At 30.7% G+C, this 24137-nt stretch overlaps 2 protein-coding genes across 5 annotated transcripts in view; one reads left to right on the top strand and one right to left on the bottom strand.

The window, feature by feature from the left end:
- The first annotated feature begins 6557 nt into the window (after window positions 1-6557).
- On the top strand, window positions 6558-16723 carry LOC145326430 (uncharacterized). The gene is made up of 11 exons (XM_080169782.1): window positions 6558-6702; window positions 8209-8260; window positions 8430-8516; window positions 11064-11123; window positions 11237-11329; window positions 12453-12505; window positions 13006-13095; window positions 13398-14094; window positions 16231-16306; window positions 16453-16495; window positions 16590-16723. Exons 1-11 carry the CDS (start codon window positions 6659-6661, stop codon window positions 16627-16629), a joined length of 1335 nt encoding a protein of 444 aa, XP_080025908.1. The 5' UTR covers window positions 6558-6658; the 3' UTR covers window positions 16630-16723.
- The window catches only part of LOC145326425 (putative E3 ubiquitin-protein ligase HECTD4), a 60298-nt gene continuing 52870 nt past the window's right edge, over window positions 16710-24137 (bottom strand). For 3 of the 4 annotated variants that reach the window (XM_080169772.1, XM_080169774.1, XM_080169773.1), the window contains exons 47-53: window positions 23105-23309; window positions 22097-22284; window positions 18880-18997; window positions 18012-18102; window positions 17465-17636; window positions 17154-17219; window positions 16710-17097 (exon numbers count right to left, since the gene is read on the bottom strand). In XM_080169772.1, the coding sequence (XP_080025898.1) occupies window positions 16837-17097; window positions 17154-17219; window positions 17465-17636; window positions 18012-18102; window positions 18880-18997; window positions 22097-22284; window positions 23105-23309 (1101 nt within the window). In that variant the 3' untranslated portion in view covers window positions 16710-16836. Of the gene's footprint in view, window positions 17112-17153; window positions 17220-17464; window positions 17637-18011; window positions 18103-18879; window positions 18998-22096; window positions 22285-23104; window positions 23310-24137 lie in introns of all 4 variants that reach the window. The other variant, XM_080169775.1, reaches the window with a different exon arrangement.

The following is a 24137-nucleotide window of genomic DNA, read 5'->3' as shown; positions in this document are numbered from 1 at the left end:
ATGAGGTCGCTCTTTTGATAATGGTTTTTGATATCCTGTCCGTTTTAACCAATCATAGATCATGAGAACCAATGGTCCCTTACTGTGTGCAAGGACCAACCAATGAGGGTCTGTTGCTTTGAGCGGGAATATTGTATCTATTTGTAGGACCAATGAGAAGTGAATGTTTGATCTGAGCGGAGAGGACAGAGGCCGCAACCCCTTGACTTGACCTGCACACATTAGGTTCCCAACCAAAATAATAATAATCATTTTTCATATTAATGATAGATTTCTCCGGATAGTAAAATAAAAAATTACAGGATCAATTACAGGAGCTTTTATTACGCTATTAATTTTCAATATGGCTCAGAACCGATTCGAAGCCATACTGGAGAAAAAACTTCTTTATCTCATTTTTTGAAAACGCATTTGCACATAAACTTAAATTGGACCTTTAATACTTCTTTAATTGAAATAAAATAGAATAATAAAATTTTAAGCAGACAAGCAAAGAGTAGAAAATCATTATACAAATAAAGTTGCAAAATAGATGTTAAATATTCTTTTAAAAATAATTATTATAACTTTTATAATAATAAATTTGGCAACCCTTTAAATTTTTAAGTTCGGAGGCCCTTGGAGAGAGACAAAAATAATATGCGTTTCTAGGACTGTATCAAAGGTTTTCCGACTGTCAGTCACATATATATAGAAAATTTCTCTTGTTTAGTTGTATTAATAAACATTTACATCAATAAAAAAATGTATTAAAAACTAACATGATGTATAACTTTGGTAGTTAAATACAAAGAAAAATGAAAAATTAGTCAATATTCCTTTAAATATACTAATCTTCTCTGGTTTTTAAAGTTTTTTTCAATCTTCATCCTTGTCCTCAGCAATTACATATTGCCGCCAAAAATAAAAAGAGACAAGAAATGTGCCGCCAAATTTTTGAATATAGTTTGTGTCAATATGAAAAATACAATATTTATCAAATACTTTTCAAAGTTTTAAAGTGGAGCAAAAATAAACTTTGAGGTTCTACTTTATTTCCATAAACACTTCTTTTACAATCTAAAAGTTAGAAATTCCCATTAAGATTAGAATTTTTACGCTAAAGAAAGTAGAAATATTGTATATTTAAGAAATTTTGTAAACAAATTGCCTTTTTCCAAAATTCTAACACAAACGTGACCTTTTCTTTTGTTTGAGGACATTTGCATGACTATCTGTAATGTTTCTTTAATGTTTAAGATGAGTCAACAATAATCAATATCAAATAATTAAATCTTTATTTGCTTGGTATTTGACAGGTTTACTTGACATTAAGAAATACCTTTGCATTTAGACAATTACATATTAAAGTCTTGTTACATATTTAAATATCCTGTTATATAAAATAGAAGAAAATTTTGTCCGAAGATTAAGATCTCAATTATTACGAACTGATTTTTTTAGTTGAGCTTTACATAGGGTCTGTGATGAAGAGTAGAATCCAATCGGTTCAGTGGTTACCGAGATCTTAACTTCAGGCGGATGGACGGACAGACAGACATCATTCTACTTTGTATTATAGATAAAAACAATTGGACATCTATAATACAAAGTAGAATGATGTTTGTCCGTCCGTCCGTCTGAATCTTAAGATCTCGGTAACCACTGAACCGATTGGATTCTACTCTTCAGGGTATATACCTACTGGTCCTGTGGTGGTTTTAGGCTATTTTCTTGGGGGGTGGGACACCCCCAAACCCCCCCAAAAAAACAAAAAATTCCCCCCCTATTTTTTTTTGTAGGAGATTTCCGTGGTCCTTTTACGAATTTCACCTAATTTTTTTTTTACAGGAGATTTCCTTGGTCCTTTTACGAATTTCACCTTATTTTTTTTGGATCACCTGTTGGGACAAAGCCCCTAGAGGCTAGGGGCGAAGCCGCTAGTCATCTTAAAAATAATAAACAAAATTAGTTACATATTAAACATTTTAATTCATTATTTTAATAAGAAAATCATAATTATATTCCTTAACACTTTCATGTTGCTTGTATGTCTAACACCCTACTTGAATACGCAATTTATACATATGTAGGGATCGGGTTAAAATTGATAATTTTAACTAACCTGCATAAGAAAACCCGCGACCATGGCTCAACACATAGCACATCCGATGGTCATCGGGAGGGTGATAGGTTCAGTTCTCGGTCCGACACCGTGTCATAACTTAAGACGTTAAAAATGGTTCCCAGTGCTACTATGTCAGATGCGCGACATAAATAGTGGGGGGAATGCCTTGGCCCAAAACAGGCCCAACTCGCTACCATGCACAGTTGGGACTTCTCCGACAAAGGTTGTGCATCTCAGAGAGTTGGTTGTCTGATAGGTGAATGGACGCTTTACACCGCAATCATAAGTAATGTATGTATGTTCCAAGGTGCATGGAGTTAGGTCTAGTACCCGAAGCGACACCTAGCCCTCTTGAGTCTTAACTTATCCTGCATAAGAAATCATTTAAGCACCAACACTACTACCAAAATATCCTATCTTAAAAATGATCAACACACATTTTCATTTTGGACAAAAACTTCCCTCACGTTTTCATGCATAATTTTTTTTCTTTTTTTGAAAACACATAATATCCATGACACTTATAAAGTAATATTTTTTAGTTTTTACTTGGCCAGAATCCACCTGGAGGCCTGCAGTACTGAACCTGGAACCTGATTTCCAAATTTTTCTTCAAATTAGTTCATACCATCCATAAAGTAGCAACTTTTAACATATAAGTTTTGATCAAAAATCAATATTTTTTTTAACCTGTCCAGAGCTGGATCTTTAAATCATTTATTGGTGGGCCGGATCAGGGTGCGCCAGAGGTGGTCCAGATTGGCGCACCTTATATCGATCTTTAAATCAAAATGGCATTGGCGATCCGGCCCACCAAGTGGCGCACCTCTGGCACACTAGTTACACTTAAAATAAATTATATTTTGTTTTATATAAAACACTGTACTCACCCGGCTTAAGTTATAAACTTGTACTGGCACGTATGGATATGTTATTGAGTGTCTCTAGCGATCTGACAACACTGTGCTAAACATCTTTTAAAGATCAATGTTTTTTAGCAGTTGCTGTGGCTCACCTCTGGACCACCCTGGTGCACCCCGATCCAGCTCACCACTAAAAAGATTTAAAAATCCAGCTCAGAATCAACCTGCACTATCTGAACCTAAAGCCTCATTTTTAAATTTTCTTCAAATTGGTTCACTCCACACATAAAGTAGCCACTTTCATCTTTTTTTTCAAAATAGGTAAAACTAGTTTAAAAGTAGCAACTTTTGTTAAATAGGTTTTATTATAACTTAAATAGCAAAAATTTAGTTTTAATTGTCCAGGATCCACCTGGAGGCCTGCAGTACCTGAACATGGAGCCTGATTTAAAAATTTTCTTCAAATTAGTTCATACCGCCCATAAAGTAGTAACTTTTGTAAAGTAAGTTTTATTCTGACTTCAAAAGTAAAAATTTTTAGTTTTTACCTGTCCAGGATCCACCTAGAGGCCTGCATTACCAAAACCTGGAGCCTGATTTCAAAATTTTCCTAAAATTAGTTCATACCATCCATAAAGTAGCAACTTTTGTTAAATAAGTTTTGTTTTGACTTCAAAAGTAAAAATTTACAGTTTTTACCTGTCCAGGATCCACCTGAAAAAATCGGCTTAATGCAATTTTTTTTCTTTTTTTATGATTATTCAATACATATGAAAAAGTAACATTTAAAAATCTCGCCACAAGAAGATTTAACAAACAAAACATTGATTTTGAGTACGATTTGATTTTTAAGTTTTAGAAAAACTATAGAAATATTCAAAGTTAAGTGTTTGTTTACATTTTGAAAAATAATTTTGCCCTGTTCTATTTAATTAGAACTTTTCAAACAAACTTCATTTTATAAAAGATTAATATTTCTTAATGTTTTTTAAAACATATTACTTTAGATTGGTTAAAAGTTTATTTTTCTATGTGGTTTAGGGGTTGCAATTTTTTTGCAAATTACGTTTTTTGCCTTTTCATTCAAAAAAGTTGCACAATTCTGGGACACAATAAAAACTGTCCCGAATTTGTATTAATTTTGAGGAACACGACTCCAGTGACGTCATATTTTTCTTTCCCGAAAAAGGGAAGGGGGGAAGAAAATCTCTTCAGAAGAGATGGGGAAAACTCCCTTTTCTCCCATCTCTTTTTTCTTCTCCCCTTCCCTTTTTTTCTTTCCCCCTTCCCTTTTTCGGGAAAGAAAAATATGACGTAACTGGAGTCGTGTTCCTCAAAATTAATACAAATTCGGGACAGTTTTTATTGTGTCCAATTCTGGTTTTTACTGTATAAATTTATTAAATGACTTCAGAAAAACATATTATAATCCTTACATTTACTTTTTTTTCTAACAATCTGTTTTTTAGGAGACTTTTTATATCGCTGACAAAAATGGCATTATTCTGCAAAAAAATATTTTTTTTTGCAAATTTAAAGATATGAAAGTTTTAATAAATGGTTAACTTTATTTTTTTAGCAAAATGGATTATTGTTTCTTATAAGATGAAAATAAGGTATTGCAAATATTTGTTGCAATTTCAATGCGATTTTATTGCAAAAAGGAGGACATAGGATTTTAGTTTAAACAGATAATGATTCTGGACCCAAAATTACATAGAACTGAAGTTTTCATTTGTTGATTGCTGAAAGTTAAAGTTTCTTGGTCTAGAATAGCTATGTGAGTTCTGACAAAATCTACCTAATCCTCACAAATTCTTCCTTATTGCAAATATTTGTTGCAATTTTAATGCGATTTTATTGCAAAAAGGAGGACATAGGATTTTAGTTTAAACAGATAATGATTCTGGACCCAAAATTACATAGAACTGAAGTTTTCATTTGTTGATTGCTGAAAGTTAAAGTTTCTTGGTCTAGAATAGCTATGTGAGTTCTGACAAAATCTACCTAATCCTCACAAATTCTTCCTTATTCTCACAAATACATCCTAATTCTAACACAATCTTCCTAATTCTACAAAAATCTAGAATATCCTCACAAATTGTTTCTTATTCTCTAAATTCTTTTATAATTCTCGCAAAACCTAGCTTATTCTCACAAAATCTAGTTTATCCTCACAAATTCTCACATTTTTTTCTAAATCTATTTAAATATGGCCTTTCTTTACAAAATCTACAATAGGAAAAATCTAGATTTTATTAGAATAAGGAAAAAATTGTAAGGATGAGATGGATTTTGTTATAATTAGAAAGATTTTGTGATGATAAGTTAGATTTTGGTATAATTAGGAAGACTTTATAAGAGAATGTTTTTGCAAGGATAAGCTAGATTTTGTTATAATAAGAAAGACTTTGTGATATTAAGGTTTTCTTTGAAAGAATTAGTCAGAGAAAGGAAAAATTGGTGAGGATAAGCTAGATTTAGTAGAATTAAAAAGAATCTGTGAGAATAAGGAAGAATTTTTGAGAATAAGCTAGATTTTGGTATAATGAGGAAGGATTTTTATGGATAATCTAGATTTTTTTAGAATTAGGAAAAAAATTGTGGGAATATGGTAGATTTTGTGACCAAAAGCTAGATTTTGCTATAATTAGGAAGAATCTGTGAGGATAAGCTAGATTTCATATAAGTAGTAATTATGGTAGAATTATGAAGTATATGTGAGAATATGTTTATTTTTGTGAGGTTAAGGTGGAATTTGTTAGAATAAAGAAGAATTGAAGAGATTAAGGAAGATTTTTTATTAGAATTAGGAAAAAATTGTGGATATACAGTAGATTTTGTGACGAAAAGCTAGAAACAGTTAGAACTAGGAAGATTTTGTGAGGTAAGCTATATTTTGCTATAATTAGGAAGAATCTGTGAGGATAAGCTAGATATCATATAAGTAGATTATGGTAGAATTATAAAGAATATGTTAAATTTTGTGAGGATCAGCTAGATTTGTTAGAATCAAAAAGAATTTGTAAGGATAAAGTAAATTTTATTGGAAATAGGAAGAATTTGTGTAGATAAGTAATGGAAGTTTGGATGCCACCCCCCCCCCCGTTTTTTCTTCTCATTTTCTGTGTGTGAAAGATTGAGGGCTATAACTGAGTGACACATAACTGAGAGTTGAAATTTTATGAATATTTCCAACCTGACGGGCAGAAAATGCCAGCATACATGTCATCCAGGAAAAGATAAAAAAAAAATTTGTAGTACATACTAATATGAAATATAGAAGTTAATTTTAGGTCTCCAGTAAAATTTTAATTGAAGGAAAATAAGACTTGACTGACTTATGGCAGTGCAATAAATATTGCATTCAGACCGCCTTTCATCTTCACTCTCTCTACCTTTCTTAAACCTAATATAAACCTTGTAGACATAGGTGTTCATGTTAAAATACATGTGCGTTTTTGTGTGTGTCTGAATACAGCACTTCTTATGGTCAAAATACCTAGTTTATCCTTTAGCCTTAGCGATAAAATTATTGTAATTTAAACTAGGAAATCCAATTATAATTATTGTGTATAATTCAATTTAAAGCATATGACAAAATATCTTGTGGTTAATAGCAAGAAGTAGATTAAAATTCACAGTGTTTCTTTTACATTGAGTGGTGTTACACGAAATTTATAAATTGATGATGATTAAAAACATAATATACTTTTTTGCTTTATTAAAAGGGTGGGTAATTTTTTTATGTTGCTTAACAGCATGGATGTCAAAATCCATAAATATCTAGCTTAACTTAAAATCAGACAGTCTGAGTATAAATTTCAAAAATATGTCGTTAATCAGCCAACAAACTTTATCCTCTGTTAATGCAAATAATTTTTAGTCTACATACTAAAGTTTTTAAACTTGATTATATATAGAATTACTTTGCCTAATTCTGATCTCCTAATTGTCCAAAGGATCCTAGATAATATACAACGCAGCTTTACTTAAACCAGGGCTCGGCAGACACGACTAACCCTTAAATCTGAACCCGTTTAGATACAAAAATTTTAAAAAGAGGGGTTAACATATTTGGGTTGGGTTTACAATTCTCGCTGATTTTTAAAATTGTAAAGGTTGATTTCCATGAGGCCTACAGGCGGATGACGCGCGGCTGCCGAGCCCAGGTCATAACAATCAAAATAAAAAATAACAATAAGAAAGAAGGTAAAATCAAAGGTATTATAACAAAAATTAATCTATTTTAATTAACTGAAAATTACCTTTAAAAACGAGATTAATATTCCTTAGAGAAATCACTGCAATACATAGATACATATTTTTTAATAATTATATATATACATATATATATACATACATATGTTGACTACACTATGTGAAAAGGTACATCTGTGAACCTACCTAATATCAACAATTTGCATAATGCATTGTCATTCAAAGGGTATTCACATCTAGTGTAGATAAATCTTTCATAATAGATACATTAATTGTACCAATAGTAACAAAGCGTAGTAACAATCCATCCACTTTAGTGTACACTCGAGTGGAGATTTTAATACAATCCATTATAAGTCATCTATAAACAGATGATTATTTAAGAATATAGTGTACTTAGGAAAATTCTATTGTCCAAAACTTTGGTCGCTTGTAGTATTAGATTAAATCATATATATAAATATAAAGAAAAATCTTCGTATGTTATAAATGACATTGTGTCTGAATGGCCATCTATAATGATAAATCTATTGGTTCATCCGACATACATAGGAATTTTATAATTCAAATGATAATGGAACCCAATCCCCTACGCTTCTTTTCTTAACATTTGGTAAGTTAAAAAACGTCTATTGGTTTCTCGACCATGAATGAAAAAATAACCTATGAAGAATGAAGTTAAATTATCAAAATGATTATGATGAAATCTTTAGACCAAAATTTAGGTCAAATTTACTGTTATAAGATCTTTCTATTTCACTTTGATTTAAAATTTAATTAAATAATCTTTGGTTGGAGTAGAAAAGTGGTGTTAGTTTAAATGTTGATAAGGAAAGGGGAAAGTATACTGTATTATTTCTGGTATTCTACATATAATTATTGATATAAGGTAAATTTTCTTCACCAATGAGCTGGTAGTTTTTATCGACTAATATTGTGGCGTAAAAATATATGGTATAATAAATCTGCAGCTGCAATAAGTTCCTTGCAGAAAATTTCTAAAATACTCCTTTTTAGGCTAAATGCTGACAACCTTGTTGCCAATGAATTGCAAGATGTTTCACCAAAGGTAATTTTCCATTCAAATTAAAATAGCGGAAAACCAAACATAGATTTACAAAATAATTTCAATTGATTACCTAAAAGAAAATTTTAAATAATTTTAAGAATGGTATTAATTTCTACTAAATAGTATTCGTTAGTAAAAACTACATTATAATTTTATGTGTATATTATAGAACTGGACAGTGCCTAATTGTATTGTTGCATCGATGAACATTACAATGACATTTAATCTTGATGATTCTCATACTGAAACTATAAAGGTAATGTTTCTTCAGTAAAATGTCCCTTGTTTTATAACAATACATTGAGTAAGCGTTTTCCATAGGGATAGCTTATAGGGAAACAAACTTCCTTTATTCAAAATATTACCCAGAGATAGGTTACAAAAAGAATAGCTATCGCCAGCCGGGGTGCTGCCACTTTTACCACTAGCAAAAGTATAGCCACTGTGTTTTTGCCAAATATTTGGTGTGTTTTTGTCAATTTCGTTTTTAGCTGTATTTTTGGCAATATTTTTTTATCCACTGTCAAAATTACACCATTCCGCTGTCATAAACACAGTTTTACTGTCAAGTTCACACCCATGAACTTCAAGTATGCTGTCAAATTCACAGTTTTGATGACAAAATACACCTACTTTTAAATTAATATAAATTATAAATATTTTGACCAAGTTGTTAAAACTTATAACTATTAATAATAGTTAAATCAATCTACTAATTGTTTAGAACAAAGCCATGTTTAAATGAAAGATTAAATAGGTAAACAACAGGAATACTTGGCATAATTTCTTTTAAAAGTTTAGTAGAAATATTGTCAGGTCCACAACTTAGTTTAGGTTTTAGTTTATTGAGAGTAGAAAAAATTATTTGAGGGGTGATTTTTTGAAAGACAAAATTTTCATTGACTGGAACCCCAAGGTAGTCATTAAAATCATTTTTGCAAAATGGAATTTCATCTGCAAGACTGGGACCAACATTAATAAAAAATTGTTAAAACCTTCACAAATATCTTGAAAGTTTTCATAAGTTATCATCAGTAAAAAGATTTGGGATAAAATGCGTTTTTTTATTCTTGTTTGATTAATTGTAGACCAAGTTTTTTTCATGTTAGACGAAAATTCATTAAATTTAGAAAAAATAGTACTCTTTTTTGGCTTTCCTAACTGCAGATTTATAAATATTATTTGCAATGACAAATTTTCTATAGCTATCAACGGTTTTATCTTTTAATTTTTGTCTAAATAACATTTCTTTTTTCTTTCTTAGGTTTAGTAAAGCTGGTGACATCCAGGAATTTTGGGGGATAACTTTTTTGTTGGGTTTTTAAAGTTTTAAAAGGGAAAATTTTTCAAAGTTTTCATTGATAACATTAGAAAAGTTTTCAATCACACTCTCTGGATTACTTGAAATTAATTCTATATCATCATCAAAGACCTATAATAACAGATAAGTTTAAATTAATTGTATAAGTTATACTACTTAACCCCAAAATTTGAAATGTAGACAGACTTACACCAGTTAACGATAGAGTAGATTCAATATTTAATTCAAAATACAAACAGATTTTTTAAGTATTTATTTATATTGGATTAAATGCAGTTTGGGGTAAATATGATTAAATATGTATACTTTATTTAGCAAGGGTTAAATATATTAAATGATTTAAACTATTGATTTAATATGCTGGAAAGTTCTGAAGTAGCGGGATGTCTGATTGTGTGTAAGAACACCAAAGCAGTAGGATGGCTGTCTGTTTAATTAATACAAATGTATTAATTAACTATACACTTTGAAGAGGTGGAATATCTGCCTGTGCAAACTTGTTGAAGTAGTAGGATGTCTGTAAGTAGCTGAATTGGTCTAACAAGACTCGACCCCAAACCAGAAGTGTTCTGTGTGTGGACTCTCAATTGCAACTGTTTTAATAAATGTTCTCTTAACTCTTCCAGAATAATTGAGAGTAATTGAGAGTAAAAACTTAAACTTGTCTGCAACTTAAATATATGACAGTAAACTTGTTTTAATCTTTAAATTTAGATTCTATTTAATTCTTTTTTACATATTTTGGCTATGTATCAGATTTAACACCAACATGTTTAGGCAGTTAGCTGTCGATATCACTTATGGTGTAAGTAAACGAATTTTCACTTTTAGGATAATAATGTATCTATATGTAATAGATGTATTAATATTATGGATAAATAAGTAGGTATAAATTTAATAGATGTATATTTGTCAATATGTAGGTGTATACATAATATTTAATAGATGTATTTTTGTCAATATGTAGGTGTATAATTGACAGCAAAACTGTGAATATGCCAGTGCAATAACTGTATTTTTGTCATATCCCCTTAAAATGCAGGTGTGAATTTGACAGTAAAACTGTATTTATGACAGCAAATCACTGTGTTTATGACAGTAATATCACTGTATTTTTGCTAGTGGTAAATCTGCCATGTACCCCGCCAGCCAGCGATGATAGATGGCAAGTTATCGCTGTAGTAACGTTAGTTAGCGAGAGATCGCTAGATTTGAGGTTCGAGGTGAGACACTGGGCAGGCATACAACAAAAAGAACTATAAATATTCCTTAAATTAGTAATACATATTGTTTTAATTAAAAGAATTATGAGAAAAAACCTTCAAAATAAATTTTGGCTAGGGTAGTGCAATGATGAATTATCCTTGCCAGTTATTACAGCGATAATAGCCGATTTTAATAACCTGTTCAACAGATTTTTTAATAGTTAACGACCAAAAAAGTTTTTAAGAACCCATATCTGGTAAATATAACAATTTGAAGGTGGATCCAAGTTCAGGGGCAATGGTATCTGGAAACTGTTCTGCTAACGATGGAAGTCAGGTTGGTTTCTGATAGATATAAAGATAACAAAGAGATATTTTATATTTTAAATCATCATAATGCTTTGTGTTGTTTTCCAAATTACCATGATTTCTTATATTGAATATTTGCAGTTACTTGAGTTGAAATGGTCAACAACAGACAAAGCTAACACTAGTATTGTCCTGAACAGAACTATAACTTTCTCATTTACACAGAACATAACTGTAAGTATTTTTTGGAAACTGCAATAATAAAAAAAACATTAGATAACCAAGGTGTAATGCCAAATAGTGTCTTAGACAATTGTCTTAACCATGTAACACTTTGGTTAAGTATGACTTCCAATTTGCGGGAAGTTCTAGAGATCTTAAGCCTTCAAGGCAAAACCCCCAATACCAGGACCAATCAACAGCTCAACAGCAGGTTTGAGTATAGAGTTATTGACACAAACTATTTCAAACTCCTGAAATTACAAAATCAAATAATGAACACAAAACAGATATCCAGTTTATATATCCACAAAATATTATTTGCTTTTTAAAAATCTTTTTCTATGGTTAAAGAATCTTTGGGTACTCTGGCTTTTAAGGAAATTTTTTTTTGTTTAATATATCATTGTTAAATGCATAAATATAAACACATAAAAATTATAGAAACATGATATTTGAAATCATAATAAAGTTAAGGCTAGAGCCTTAAAACCTAATAAATCCATCCTATACATCACACAATTTTATACGAAAGGGAATTAAATGTACCTGATGTGTTTCAAGGTTCAAGCCCCTGGTATACTAGGGTTATCACATGCTCTCTAAGACATTGTGATAGGCCACACTTATATCTCTGAACGTCTACTCTCTCTCACAATTTATTTAGAAGTGCGCATCATAACAAAAACCCAAGCCGCGACATTTTGAAAAGCATTATACAAAAACGACATTACATAGGAATCATATAAGGAGAAAGGGGAATTAATTTTGATCTTGACCAACTCAAAGCTTCCTCGAAAAGAGGTTAAGACAGCAATCATTCTGGATATCTTACAACACATACCAGCCTGGTACAGTGAGGAAATCAATAAAACTAGTCTTCAATGAAATTTATTTAATATTCCATAAAACAATGGCTGAAACATATAAAAATACAAGATACCCAAATTCTTCAGGGAAAAAAGATATACAACATACACACATGAGGCAAAATGAGGGAGAAATTGAAATTGAAAGGTTGTCTTTCTAATACCTGGGATAAGGAGAAGAGGAAATCTTGTTTTAAGATTGGGGAAGCAAAAATATAACTTTAAACCTTGTAATACAAAATGTCATATTTTTACTTATTTAACTACAGGAAAAAGTTTATGGCATTGGAATGCTTATGGGACAAATGGATGTATTAGAAAAGTAAGTATTTAAAGTTAATAAAAGTTCCTTACATGGAAACAATGGCTTCCAAGCTTTTTCATTTGGGGGGGGGGGGGAATTCAAAAGACAAAATTTTGGGGTGGGGGGGTAATCTTTATATCATACAGGCAATGACGCCTAAGCATTTTTTTGGGGGGAGGGGATCACCCCTTAACCCCCCCCCCCCACATTGGACGTCCTTGCATGGAAACATGGATGATTACAGGCAGGCCGGTTTCAGGTGGGTGTCAAATTGGGTCAAAATTATTTATATGCACTTTAAAACGTTTTTAAATGTAGGTTAAAAAATATCAGTAGAGTGATATTTTTTATATAAAATTATTGGATTTATATAGTTAAGTTACTTTTAAAATAATGATATGATTTGCACTGCAAGTAAAAGACATTATGATATAAAAAATATATAAAAAAATTATGAATCTATAAAATTTATAATAAGTTTACCTTAAATTAACACAATCAGTATTCTACATTTTTAGAGTTGATAATAAAACAGTTTTGAAGACTATTTACTTTTCGGACAAATTTGAAAGCATGTTAATAAGCAATGCATTTGGAAGCAGTTGGAGGTAAACATTTATATTTATTTCTAGTAACGTGTCTATCTGTCTGTTTATTAGCCTGGTCCGATTTAATTAGAAGTTCAGATAATTTACTTTTCTTCACTATCCATAACTTCTCCAGGCCTTCCCCTCCGCCTCTATTACAATTCAATTCTCCTTACCATCCCTTTCCCACCTGCCCTACCTTTTATTTCATCATTTTATTCATTTTAATCAAACAAGCAATGTTATAAAGTTAATAGGACAAAGACATTTTTAAATTCATTTTATTCAGCTCTACCACAAAAAAATGTCTGATGTATTTTTAGCTGTAAGTCTGGTATTGATATAAACTTGAACAGTTGGTACAATTCAACCAGTGATAACCCAACAACAACTCATCCAACTACATCTACAGCTACAACAACTGTCAAAACAACCTCTGCTACAACAACTGTCAAAACAACTTCTGCTACAACAACTGTTAAAACAACTTCTTCTACAACAACTGTCAAAACAACTTCTGCTACAACAACTGTCAATACAACTTCTGCTACAACAACTGTCAAAACAACTTCTGCTACAACAACTGTCAAAACAACTTCTGCTACAACAACTGTCAAAACAACTTCTGCTTCAACAACTGTCAAAACAACTTCTGCTTCAACAACTGTGAAAACAACTTCAGAGACAACAACTGTACCAACCACATCACAAACTTCCACTGTACCAACAACATCTACGACAAAAACTACAGCAGGTCCAACTTCATCACCCACAACAACCCAGATATCGAACAAGGATTTTACTGTCAACAATGATACAACTATTACTCCAACTACTTCCCCATCCACATCCCCAGTAACATCTCCATCTACATCCCCAACAACTTCTCCTACCGCATCCCCAACACCTTCCCCAGCTACAACTATTTCTCCTAATAAACCTCTAAAGACTGTTATTTCAATCAGAGACATTACCGTTGATGCTTTTAGGAATACAACAATGTCCCCTAATGCTTACCAGGTATATTTATACATGTATATATTCATTTATTTAAAAAACAAGGTTGACAACATCGAAGCACAAAAAATCTTGGATGGGAATGTGTACAAGTAGATTTAAAGTGTATTTTTTAAAATGAAGAATAGATTTATCGGAGAAAATAAACACAAAACCTTGTATTATTTTGTAAAATAACGACTTAAAAGATGCTCATAACAATGGGAAAAATTATTTTGATTCTGTTATCCAACAAGAAATTTTAAAATTGGACACCAAAGATATGGGGAAACATATAAAACCTGCTAAAAGGCAGTCTGACTGCCATGTTTGTTTTCTTAAAACGACAGAAAATTTAATTTTGATATCTATAACTGAAAAAATTTTTAAAATCGGACCATAAACACCAAAGATAAAAAGAAAAATATGAAAAATTAAATTAAATTAAAACGACAGGAAATTTAATTTTGATATCTATAACTGAAAAAATTTTAAAAATCGGACCAAAACACCAAAGATAAAAAGAAAAATATGAAAAATATAAAAATAGCCTAAAACCTGCAAAAAGGCAGTCGGACCGTCATGGTTGTTTTCTTAAATTGACGGGAAATTTAATTTTGATATCTATAACTGAGAAAAAAATTTAAAAATCGGACCATAAACACCAAAGATATGGAGAAAAATTTTAAAATAGCCTAAAACCTTCTAAAAAGGAGTCCAAATGGCATCCATGTTTTATAATTAATTATGCTTCATATTAATGGGAATGTTGACAAGAAATTTCAGCCTTCTATCTTAGACAGGAGCCGAGAAAATCACGTTTCACCTATTCTGTCACAGACGGACGGATAGACGGACGGACATTTCGAATTATAGAGTAGCTTCGATACTAAAAATAATGGGACTATACCCAAATAATGAATCAACCAATTTTCATTATTTTTCAGAGGTCAAGGTAAGAGCAAGAAAAAATGATTAAATAGTCCTTCCCCCTCCCCCTGTTACCTTTTAGCAGTGATGAAACTTTAAAATTTATTTTAACTGTCCGTAACACTATGGGGGAAATGAGATTTACTTAGCTGCTATTAAAGATAGACCTCTTTTTTTTAAATCATTCCCATCATTATGGGGCATTTCTCGTCGTTCTAAGGGATTTCTGTGTTCATAAATAAAAGGACAAGTATCGTTATATTTGATTGTTTGCATATTTTTTGATTTTCTCTGCTGCTAATGAAGATAAAATGCTGATTTTATTGGGAAGGTTACAAAAAATCCATACAAAATCCATCCAGTAAACTTTTTTTGCCAGTCTATCAGACATAAAAATTTTTGGATGAATGTTTATTGATCTTTTACCATTCTTGATATCTACTTTGACCATCATTTTGATATACCTTGACCATCATTCTGTCAATCATAATACAAAATATAATAACATAAAAAGAAAGGTTTCGTGATTATTTCTCAAGTAAGTCTATTCTTTATTTTAACAAATGCTCTATATATCTCCTTGTCTGTATTCTTATTTTGGTGCTTTGCTACTTATGGATGATGTTATCCATATTGTTTTACTATTAAAGTCCATGTTTTACAAACCTTATTCGTTATATCCTTATAATAAAGTAACAGGGTGTCTGTTTGTTTGTTTGTATGTTTGTACCAAAGAATCTCGCTAACCGCTGAACCGATCTGGTTCTCCTTAACAAGGTAGCTTCTCATATAGGTCTCGTAAATGTTTATAAATTTAGGGGGAGGGTACCACCAACCTCCCAAGATAAATCAAAAAAAAATATTCTCGCTTTTGCGTAAAGATTTAAACGCAACATGGACCAATTATTTCAAAATTAGATATTTGAAATTAAAAACAAACATTTCAAGTGCTGCTAGAGGCCTCTAGGGGCGTAGCCACTTGTATTATATAAAGTAGTAAGCTTTTTTGCCTGTAGAGAAGGATCTAGCAAACCACTGAACAGATATGGTGAAGCTTCTAATAGGTTCTGGGATGGTTTTAGGCTATTTCATTTTCATAAAAAAAAGTCTGTAAAGTTTTATGCTGTTTTCTGCTCATTAGTGTCCCTGCGATTAAAGAGTCCCAAGATACTAGGGGCGAAGCCGCTAGTAGTTTCATATAGTTCTATTTTACTAATGTTCAATGTTTAGGCATCTGTATCATGCCCTGGAGATAATGATAAAAATAATGGAGACATTATTCCAATAGTAGTTGGTGCTGTACTAGGTATAGATAATTTTCTTTTACAAGCGATATGTCTTATATTGTCATTTTACCTTAAAAATTCTGTAGATTTATTTTAAGATAATATTCTTAAAATAAATTGATAAATTTGACGCAAAATTATTTTAATATTTCTTTCTTTATTTTAGCTGGACTGATATTGGTAACACTTGCTGCTTATTTGCTTGGCAGGTATAATTTTGTAGCTTCATTAGATTAATTTTCATTAAATTAAATTTTAATTTTAATTCAGATGCTGTTTAATCAAATCAATAATATTTTTCAGAAAACTACAAAAGAGAGAGAATTATAGTGATGTGGAGTAGAGAAGATAGTATAAGTAGTATCCGAAATTTTTAAATTTTAATTTCTATCCTTTGTTTTAGTATGACGACATTAATAAACATTTCTAAATAAAAACTTTATTTTAATGATAAATATTAATTGAATATATATGTAAAGGTTATGTATAAATAAATATGATAAATAGGTTCATATTACATTTTTAAAATATCATAATTAAATGATCATGTTTATCCACTAAGAGGATCAGCACTGCAGCTTATAGCAAACAAAATCTTCTCTCTCATAGTTCTCATTGATTTATATCTTGGCAATTTTATCATAAACATACAAGTTTCAACTCGTATAAACTGATTGTTTTGATTCTCATTTGGTTTATCAGAAGGTGCAATTTTCATTGGATAAGGTAGAGGGAGAACCTGACCATCGTCTATAGACATTGGAATTCTATCTTGGTTACATGCAAACTTTATAAACCGTGAAAGTTCAGTCTAAATCATATTAACTAAAAAATATTTAATGATGATGTTAATTTAATTTTTTTTACCTGAGTAAATGATTCCAAAACAGTCCAGAAATTTATTATATGTTGATCTGTTTCTTTTAAGCCAACCTTAATTAAAATTACTATAATAAAATATCATTTTGCTACCTTATATATCTAATTCGAAAATTAGAATAAAATTTTAAATTTCCTGTAGATGGGGTAGGGTGATTGGCAGTTATTGTGGTTGATATCATAACTTTTTACGTCATAGTAGTTGGCTATGTTATGAGAAATTTAATTAAAAGGTTAGGCTTTTCTTCTTAATAATAAACGTTAATGTTATACTTTTAATTTGTATTTGTAAATTTTACCTGGTATATTGTATGTTTTTTAAGAAATTTTAAGTTAATCTCGGTAATTCCACAAAAATATCTTTCAAGCTCATTAGGTGTAAATAATGTCACAAGTGGAGCAAGCGGAACAATTGTGCTAAGTCCAGCTTGGATGTGAACAATTCTGTCTTTTGAGTTCCATTCTTCTAACCTATAAAATTATGTACTTTAGGTACTTTAACATGCCTATCTTTCATTCATATTGTAAATTGTTCCATTAGTTGCTTTATCCCAGGCCTTTAGGGTAAGGCGGGAGAAGAAATAGCCTAGATATACCCTAATGTTAATGTTTAGATATACCCTAAGACATATATCAAGCTTTCCTGAAATTAACATAGAATTGGGACCATCCAGTCCCGAGATCTTTAGCTTCAGACAAAAAAAAACAGATGGAAGTGCTGGCAAGTAATTTAAGCTTTCCATTTTAATTAGGTGTATACAAAATTTTCAAATAATAGAGTAGCTTAGCTCCTAAAAAAGATGAAAATAAAAACTGCAATTGTTTTTCAGCATTTTTAAATTTTACCTAAAGCTTTTGATAAGCTGAATGTATTCTTTAATATTCTCCCATGTAACTTCTCTAAACACACCATCCTTACACAATTCAAGATAATTACCTAAAATTAAACTCTTGAAAATTTAAAGAACAAATACTGTAAAAGAAAGAATAACCTTAAAACCCAAATTGTGTGTAGGTAGAAAATGTAATATATATTTTCTCGTATTCATTCAAAACCGATTAATATACGGTGGATTAGAACCGGTTCTCATCCATACGAAAAAAATTATGTCTAGCATCGTACTATATCCAGTTTTCTGGGAATAAAATAATGTACAATCATATGATTGAAACCAATTTTTTTAGCACGTGCCTTTGGCATCTCGGGTCTAAAAAAATGATTCCAGAAATAACTATTCCCTCCTTTATAATGAACCAGAGCTAGGTAGCCCAAACGACATTCTCCATAATCTGCATGGCTTCAAAAAGCCTTAGCAATAAGCCAAACTACTGCGTAAGCCACTTAATCAGCCGCGTGGCTTACACAAAAAACTATTAAGCAACAGAGAGCCACTAAAATTTCAAATAAGCCACACTGAACATTAGCCAACCTCAGCCTCATTCAGTCGCAGCCAATCTCAGCCTCATTTAGCTGCAGTTAGAAGGTAGCTGTAGCAGCTATAATAGTTTAAAACAACTGAAGTAGCAGACGCAACAAACCGTGTGTTTTCGAGAAAGCTGCGAGGCTTGGGAAAAAAATCAGCAACCATAAACCACAGCCATTAATTTTTATATCAGCCACACTCAGCCTTACCTTAAAGTTAAACCTACATTGTCAGAAGAAACCTTGCATTAAGCTGCATATTAAACTAAATATTTTTAAAATTCTAACTACCTGACAAAGATAGGTAAGTAAATTTTGGATCATTATTTTCATCCTTGAATGACTGGAACGTTTCCTCAGTAAGGTTTTCCAATTGCTGTACAAAGTTCCAGGTAACTGGATCTATTTCCTGAACAAAGCTTAATTGTAAAACAGGGAATAACTGCAAAACAAAAATTGAAGCTTTAGATTAACAAGGATGACAACATCCATAAAAGCGAAGCACTGAAACGGTAGGACAAACAGACATTAACACTTGTATAGTGTCTGAACTGAATAATCAGAATATAAAAGTATATTCGCTGCATATTTATTAATGCATCTTTTTAGATCTGTATTAGACATTATACAAATGGCCAAAATAGTAATTTTAAAATTTTGAATTCTAAAGTTGTATACTCTGTTAAAAACCTTATTCCATCTTGAAGATCAATGCCCCGTACGATTTTAACAGAGTATACAACTTGAGAATTCAAAATTTTAAATTATTATTTTAGCCATTTGTATAATGTCTAACACAGCTCTTAAAAGATGCATAAATAGATATGCAGCGAAAATGGATTTAAGTTGTATTAGACATTATACAAATGGCTAAAAAAATAATTTAAAAATTTTGAATTTTTATGTTGTATACTCTGTGTTGAAATCCCATCGTCTTCGTTCAATCAATCAATGTCTAAAAAATTGTCGAAAAAGCGGGACATCTTTTAAAAACCCATCTCTGATCAAACGGATAATTAGATCACATAAAAATTTGTTGTTAAAAAGTAGAAAAATCAACATGTTTAAAATGGACGTACGGACATTCTGGTAATGATTATAGAGTTGCTATGCTTTCTAAATCGTACCTAACTACTACAGGAATCACCATGCAAAGTTTGAAATCGATAGGACGATTCTAACATGCCTAAATTAACGAATAAAAGCTATCTATCTCGGACAGACGTACGGACCGACCCTAATTATAGAAAACTTTCGCTTTTAAAAAGAAAGTTATCTTAATATATATGAAAACATACAACCCTTTACAAACATTCACACTTACAGAAGAATCACCAAAATACATCTTTAGTACATAACAGATCGGTATTAAAATAGAAAATTATTCAAATAAACACTCCTGTAAAATCAAAAGAAGTTGTATCAACTTTTTTGCTTTTTATTTAAGATAGCTAGCCGGTTCTTTCAGTAAGTAGTAGATGTAAAATTTTTCATAGAATTCAGATATGCAATCGGTTTTTTTGTAGACCTCTTATTTTTTAAGTAATTTAAGTTTTAAAAAAAAATAATTAAGTCGGTTTTAAGGTACTAAAACGCAACAAAATAAAAGAAGAAAATAGCCAGTATGAACAAAAAAAGTAAGATCTTTAATTTGACACCTTACTTTTAAAATTCTGTTGAGTAATTGTTGAAAAAATCTATTTTTTTAACCTCGGTTTAATCAAAACATTAAACCCAAATATTTTCTCATACAGACATAAAAAATATGGGTTCATATATACCATTAGAATGAGAAAAATAATATGAATCCATTCTAAGCGAAATTGAAAAAGTTTTAAAAAATTGTAATAAAAAATAGAAAAAATAAAAAGTTTATTTTAAGAATTGTAACTACTAAACTAGCCAATCACAAATCGCAAAAATTGACGAATAGGGAAGCTTAATCTATAAAATTAACCTATAGAATTGCCAGAAAAAAAGGAGAACGTTCATACAATATATACAATAGATACTACAATAAATATAGTGATATTAAAGAACATGTAAAGAATGAAAAATTATGAACAAATATGCATCAGTCTGTTTATAAACTTCAAAACAATGCAGTTAAAAATACATTATTGTTTCTTGTGTTTAAAAAATATCTGCTACATTGCATTGTCTTTTGTTTAGGTTTGGTTCAGGTTTGGTTCAAGCTAACCCTTTAAAGCCGAAAATTATGATTCTTAAAATAAACTTATTTTTTTTATAATAGTTTTATAAAACTTTTTCAATTTTGCTTAGAATAGATTCGTAATATTTTTCTGATTCTAAAGGTATATATGAACCCATGTTTTTTATGTCTGTTTGAGAAAATATTTAGGTCTAAAGTTTTTATTAAACCGAGGTTAAAAAAATAGATTTTTTCAATAATTACTCAACAGAATTTTAAAAGTAAGGTGTCAAATTAAAGATCTTACTATTTTTGTTCATACTGGCCATTTTCTTCTTTTATTTTGTTACGTTTTAGTACCTTAAAACCGACTTAATTATTTTTTTAAAAAACTTAAATTACTTTAAAAATAAGAGGTCTACAAAAAAACCGATTGCATATCTGAATTCTATGAAAAATTTTACATCTACTACTTACTGAAAGAACCGGCTAGCTATCTTAAATAAAAAGCAAAAAAGTTGATACAACTTCTTTACAAAAACAAGGATGACAACATCCATAAAAGCGAAGCACTGAAACGGTAGGACAAACGGACATTAACACTTGTATAGTATCTGAACTGAAAAATCGGAACATAAATGTATAAATGTCGAATCAAAATTGTAGGTAAATTTGTTGAAAAACTGCTTAAAATAGGATAATGTTTATGGACATACTTACATTTTTGGACTTGATTATAGAGTTGCTTCGCTTATAATATTGTTCTTTGTTGTCCAAGGAATCAATATACCAAAAATCAGATCAAACGGATAATTAAAACACTTGAAAATTTGTTGTTAAAAAAGTAGAAAAATCAACATGTTTAAAATGGACGTACGGACATTCTGGTAATGATTATAGAGTTGCTACGCTTTCTAAATCGTACCCAACTACTACAGGAATCATCATGCAAAGTTTGAAATCGATAGGACAATTCTAACATGCCTAAACGAATAAAAGCTATCTATCTCGGACGGACGGACGGACGGACGGACCGACCCTAATTATAGAAAAGCTTCGCTTTTAAAAATCATCATGTAATATATTTTCTACTCGTACTTTTGCTATGAGTTTTAATAAATATAAAAAATCAAGAAAAGATTTAGATAGAGGAAATTAAAATATTTAAAAAATTGAAAAATTCAATAAACAATTTATTGCATATGCATAGTATCAAACCTTTATTGTAAAGGTACAAGATTTTTGTGTCCATGAACAACAGAGGTATTTAAACACAGTAACTTAGTTAGTTACATAGTGAGGTGTTGATATATACATATTTTCATTTATATCTAGCTTTATGGAAGGCAACTTTACCTTTGCAACATTCCAATTTTGTAGAGGTTGATCACACAGAGATGTCCAGAATGTTGGCATTAAATCCCAAGGCAATGGAATTCCAGCTCTGGCAGAAATACCAAGTAATTGACCAAAAAATTGCAGCATTTTTTCTTCTCCATAGTTAAAGGGTCCAGGTTTTAAGAAAAATCTTCCACCAAAAGAGCCTATAATGATAAAAAAAAAGTAGTTTCAAATTTAGATTGAGAACAAAAATTAAATATACACAGTTTAAAAGTGATTCAGGTAAAACTTTAAAAGAAACGGTCCATTAAAAATGTGGAAAGTGAAAACTATCTAAAAAACTTGATTTTAAAACACATGAACTCTAACTTATTGAAACAACCCCAACAAGCTTTCGCTTTAATATGAGCACAGACTCTGTAATCTTTAGGGTACACCGACAAACGTCCTACCGCGACAAACGTCCTAATGCGACAAACGTCCTACGCGACAAACCTCCTAAACGACAAACGTCCTACCGCGACAAACGTCCTACTGCGACATCTCTTTAGTAAAACGTCCTAAAAATTTTCAAAAATTATGAAATAAAAAAAATCTTCCAAATTTAAGGACAAAATCCTCTAATTGTAAGAATACTTATCAATATAAAATTCAAAATGGCGATAAAACACAGGAAAATAATCTTTAACTGAAATTTATTTTTTGAATAACTTTAACCATAGGCTAAATCTTAAAAATCTGTCCGACAGTTTTCCCAAAGTCTGTGTTGGCTATCAAATGGTATGGTTTCGAACCCGATACATCCTTGCATTACAAAATTCGACCTTTAAATTTTTAGGACGTTTTACTTAAGAGATGTCGCAGTAGGACGTTTGTCGCTTAGGACGTTTGTCGCGTAGGACGTTTGTCGTAGTAGGACGTTTGTCACGGTAGGACGTTTGTCGGTGTACCATCTTTAGTTCTATTTATCTGCTACTTCCTCTTCATTACATTACTTACTTTATAAGCAAAATATATAATTACCTTGTCCTCTATATGGAACCAGAAGATTTATTGTTGGACTATGGACTTGATTGACCATTTCAGATAAGAATTGTCTAAAGGATCCAGAATTTCCTTGAACCTGGTCTCCCAGAACTTTGATATTAAAAGGAAATTGTGGATCCCCTCCTCTAGCCGGAGCTACACATAGTAGATTTGAATCTATATTTTCCAGCTGTTTCAGTGCCTATACACAATATAGAAAATAATGGCAAGGCTACCCTATTGCTCACTTTGTTTGTATGGCTAAGAGAAACGTGATTTTCTCAGTTTCTATAAAAGATTAACGCTGAATTTTTAGTTAAGATTCCAATGAACCTTCCGCAACCAGTCTATATATTAGATATATGTCAGTCTATTGTCGATGCTAGGAGATTCATTTAATTTTCTTTATATAAATCAAAGATATAGATCTGAACCTTTTTGTGAGGATTCATATCACCAATTTTCTTTGACTTTGTCTGTAATTTTGTTGCTATGTTATTTCTTTTCATTTTTAAACGGAAAATATGATTTACTTACCCTAGAAAGATGATTCTTATAGCCATTCTAATTCTACTCTTTGTCCATCTGTCAGTCAATAATACTACAGTAAAAATTAAAACTATGTGGGAAAATATAATTTTCTCGGCTTTTTTATTCTAGATTTTCTTAAAATAATTCCTTTGATCAATCATCATTTAATATCTATATTTGTGACAACTTTTACTACACAGAAGCTTATAAATTTCATGAGTGGAGTAACATACAAGTAGTATCTAATATTCTAAGGTTGAAAGAAATTTTTAGGTTATAAAACCAAATCAGAAAATTGTATGTTGGATACCCCTAACCTTCTAACACCTTAGGCTAAATATATTAATCTCCATCTACATACCCTCTCCTTTGGCTCCTCTCCCTGCATTTTCAGATACCATAGGATTCAACAAAAATTTTGATAATTACGGAGGTTTGGAGATTTATAAATAGAGGCAATAAAGAATTTTTTTTAAATCGTGCTTGGTTTACTAGTAAA

Source organism: Acartia tonsa, chromosome 8, assembly GCF_053477335.1.
Source record: "Acartia tonsa isolate MP-2025a chromosome 8, ASM5347733v1, whole genome shotgun sequence".
NCBI lineage: Eukaryota > Metazoa > Arthropoda > Copepoda > Calanoida > Acartiidae > Acartia > Acartia tonsa.
The sequence above is the reverse complement of the archived record's forward strand: the minus strand, read 5'-3'. Positions and strand labels throughout refer to the sequence as shown.

Bases quoted from the DNA above. Each gene is read 5' to 3' on its own strand.
- LOC145326430 (XM_080169782.1), top strand. From the start codon at position 6,659: ATGATGATTAAAAACATAATATACTTTTTTGCTTTATTAAAAGG. The intron at 6,703-8,208 runs GTGGGTAATTTT...ACTCCTTTTTAG, and splicing joins TTTTTTGCTTTATTAAAAGG to GCTAAATGCTGACAACCTTG. The intron at 16,307-16,452 runs GTATAGATAATT...TCTTTATTTTAG, and splicing joins AGTAGTTGGTGCTGTACTAG to CTGGACTGATATTGGTAACA.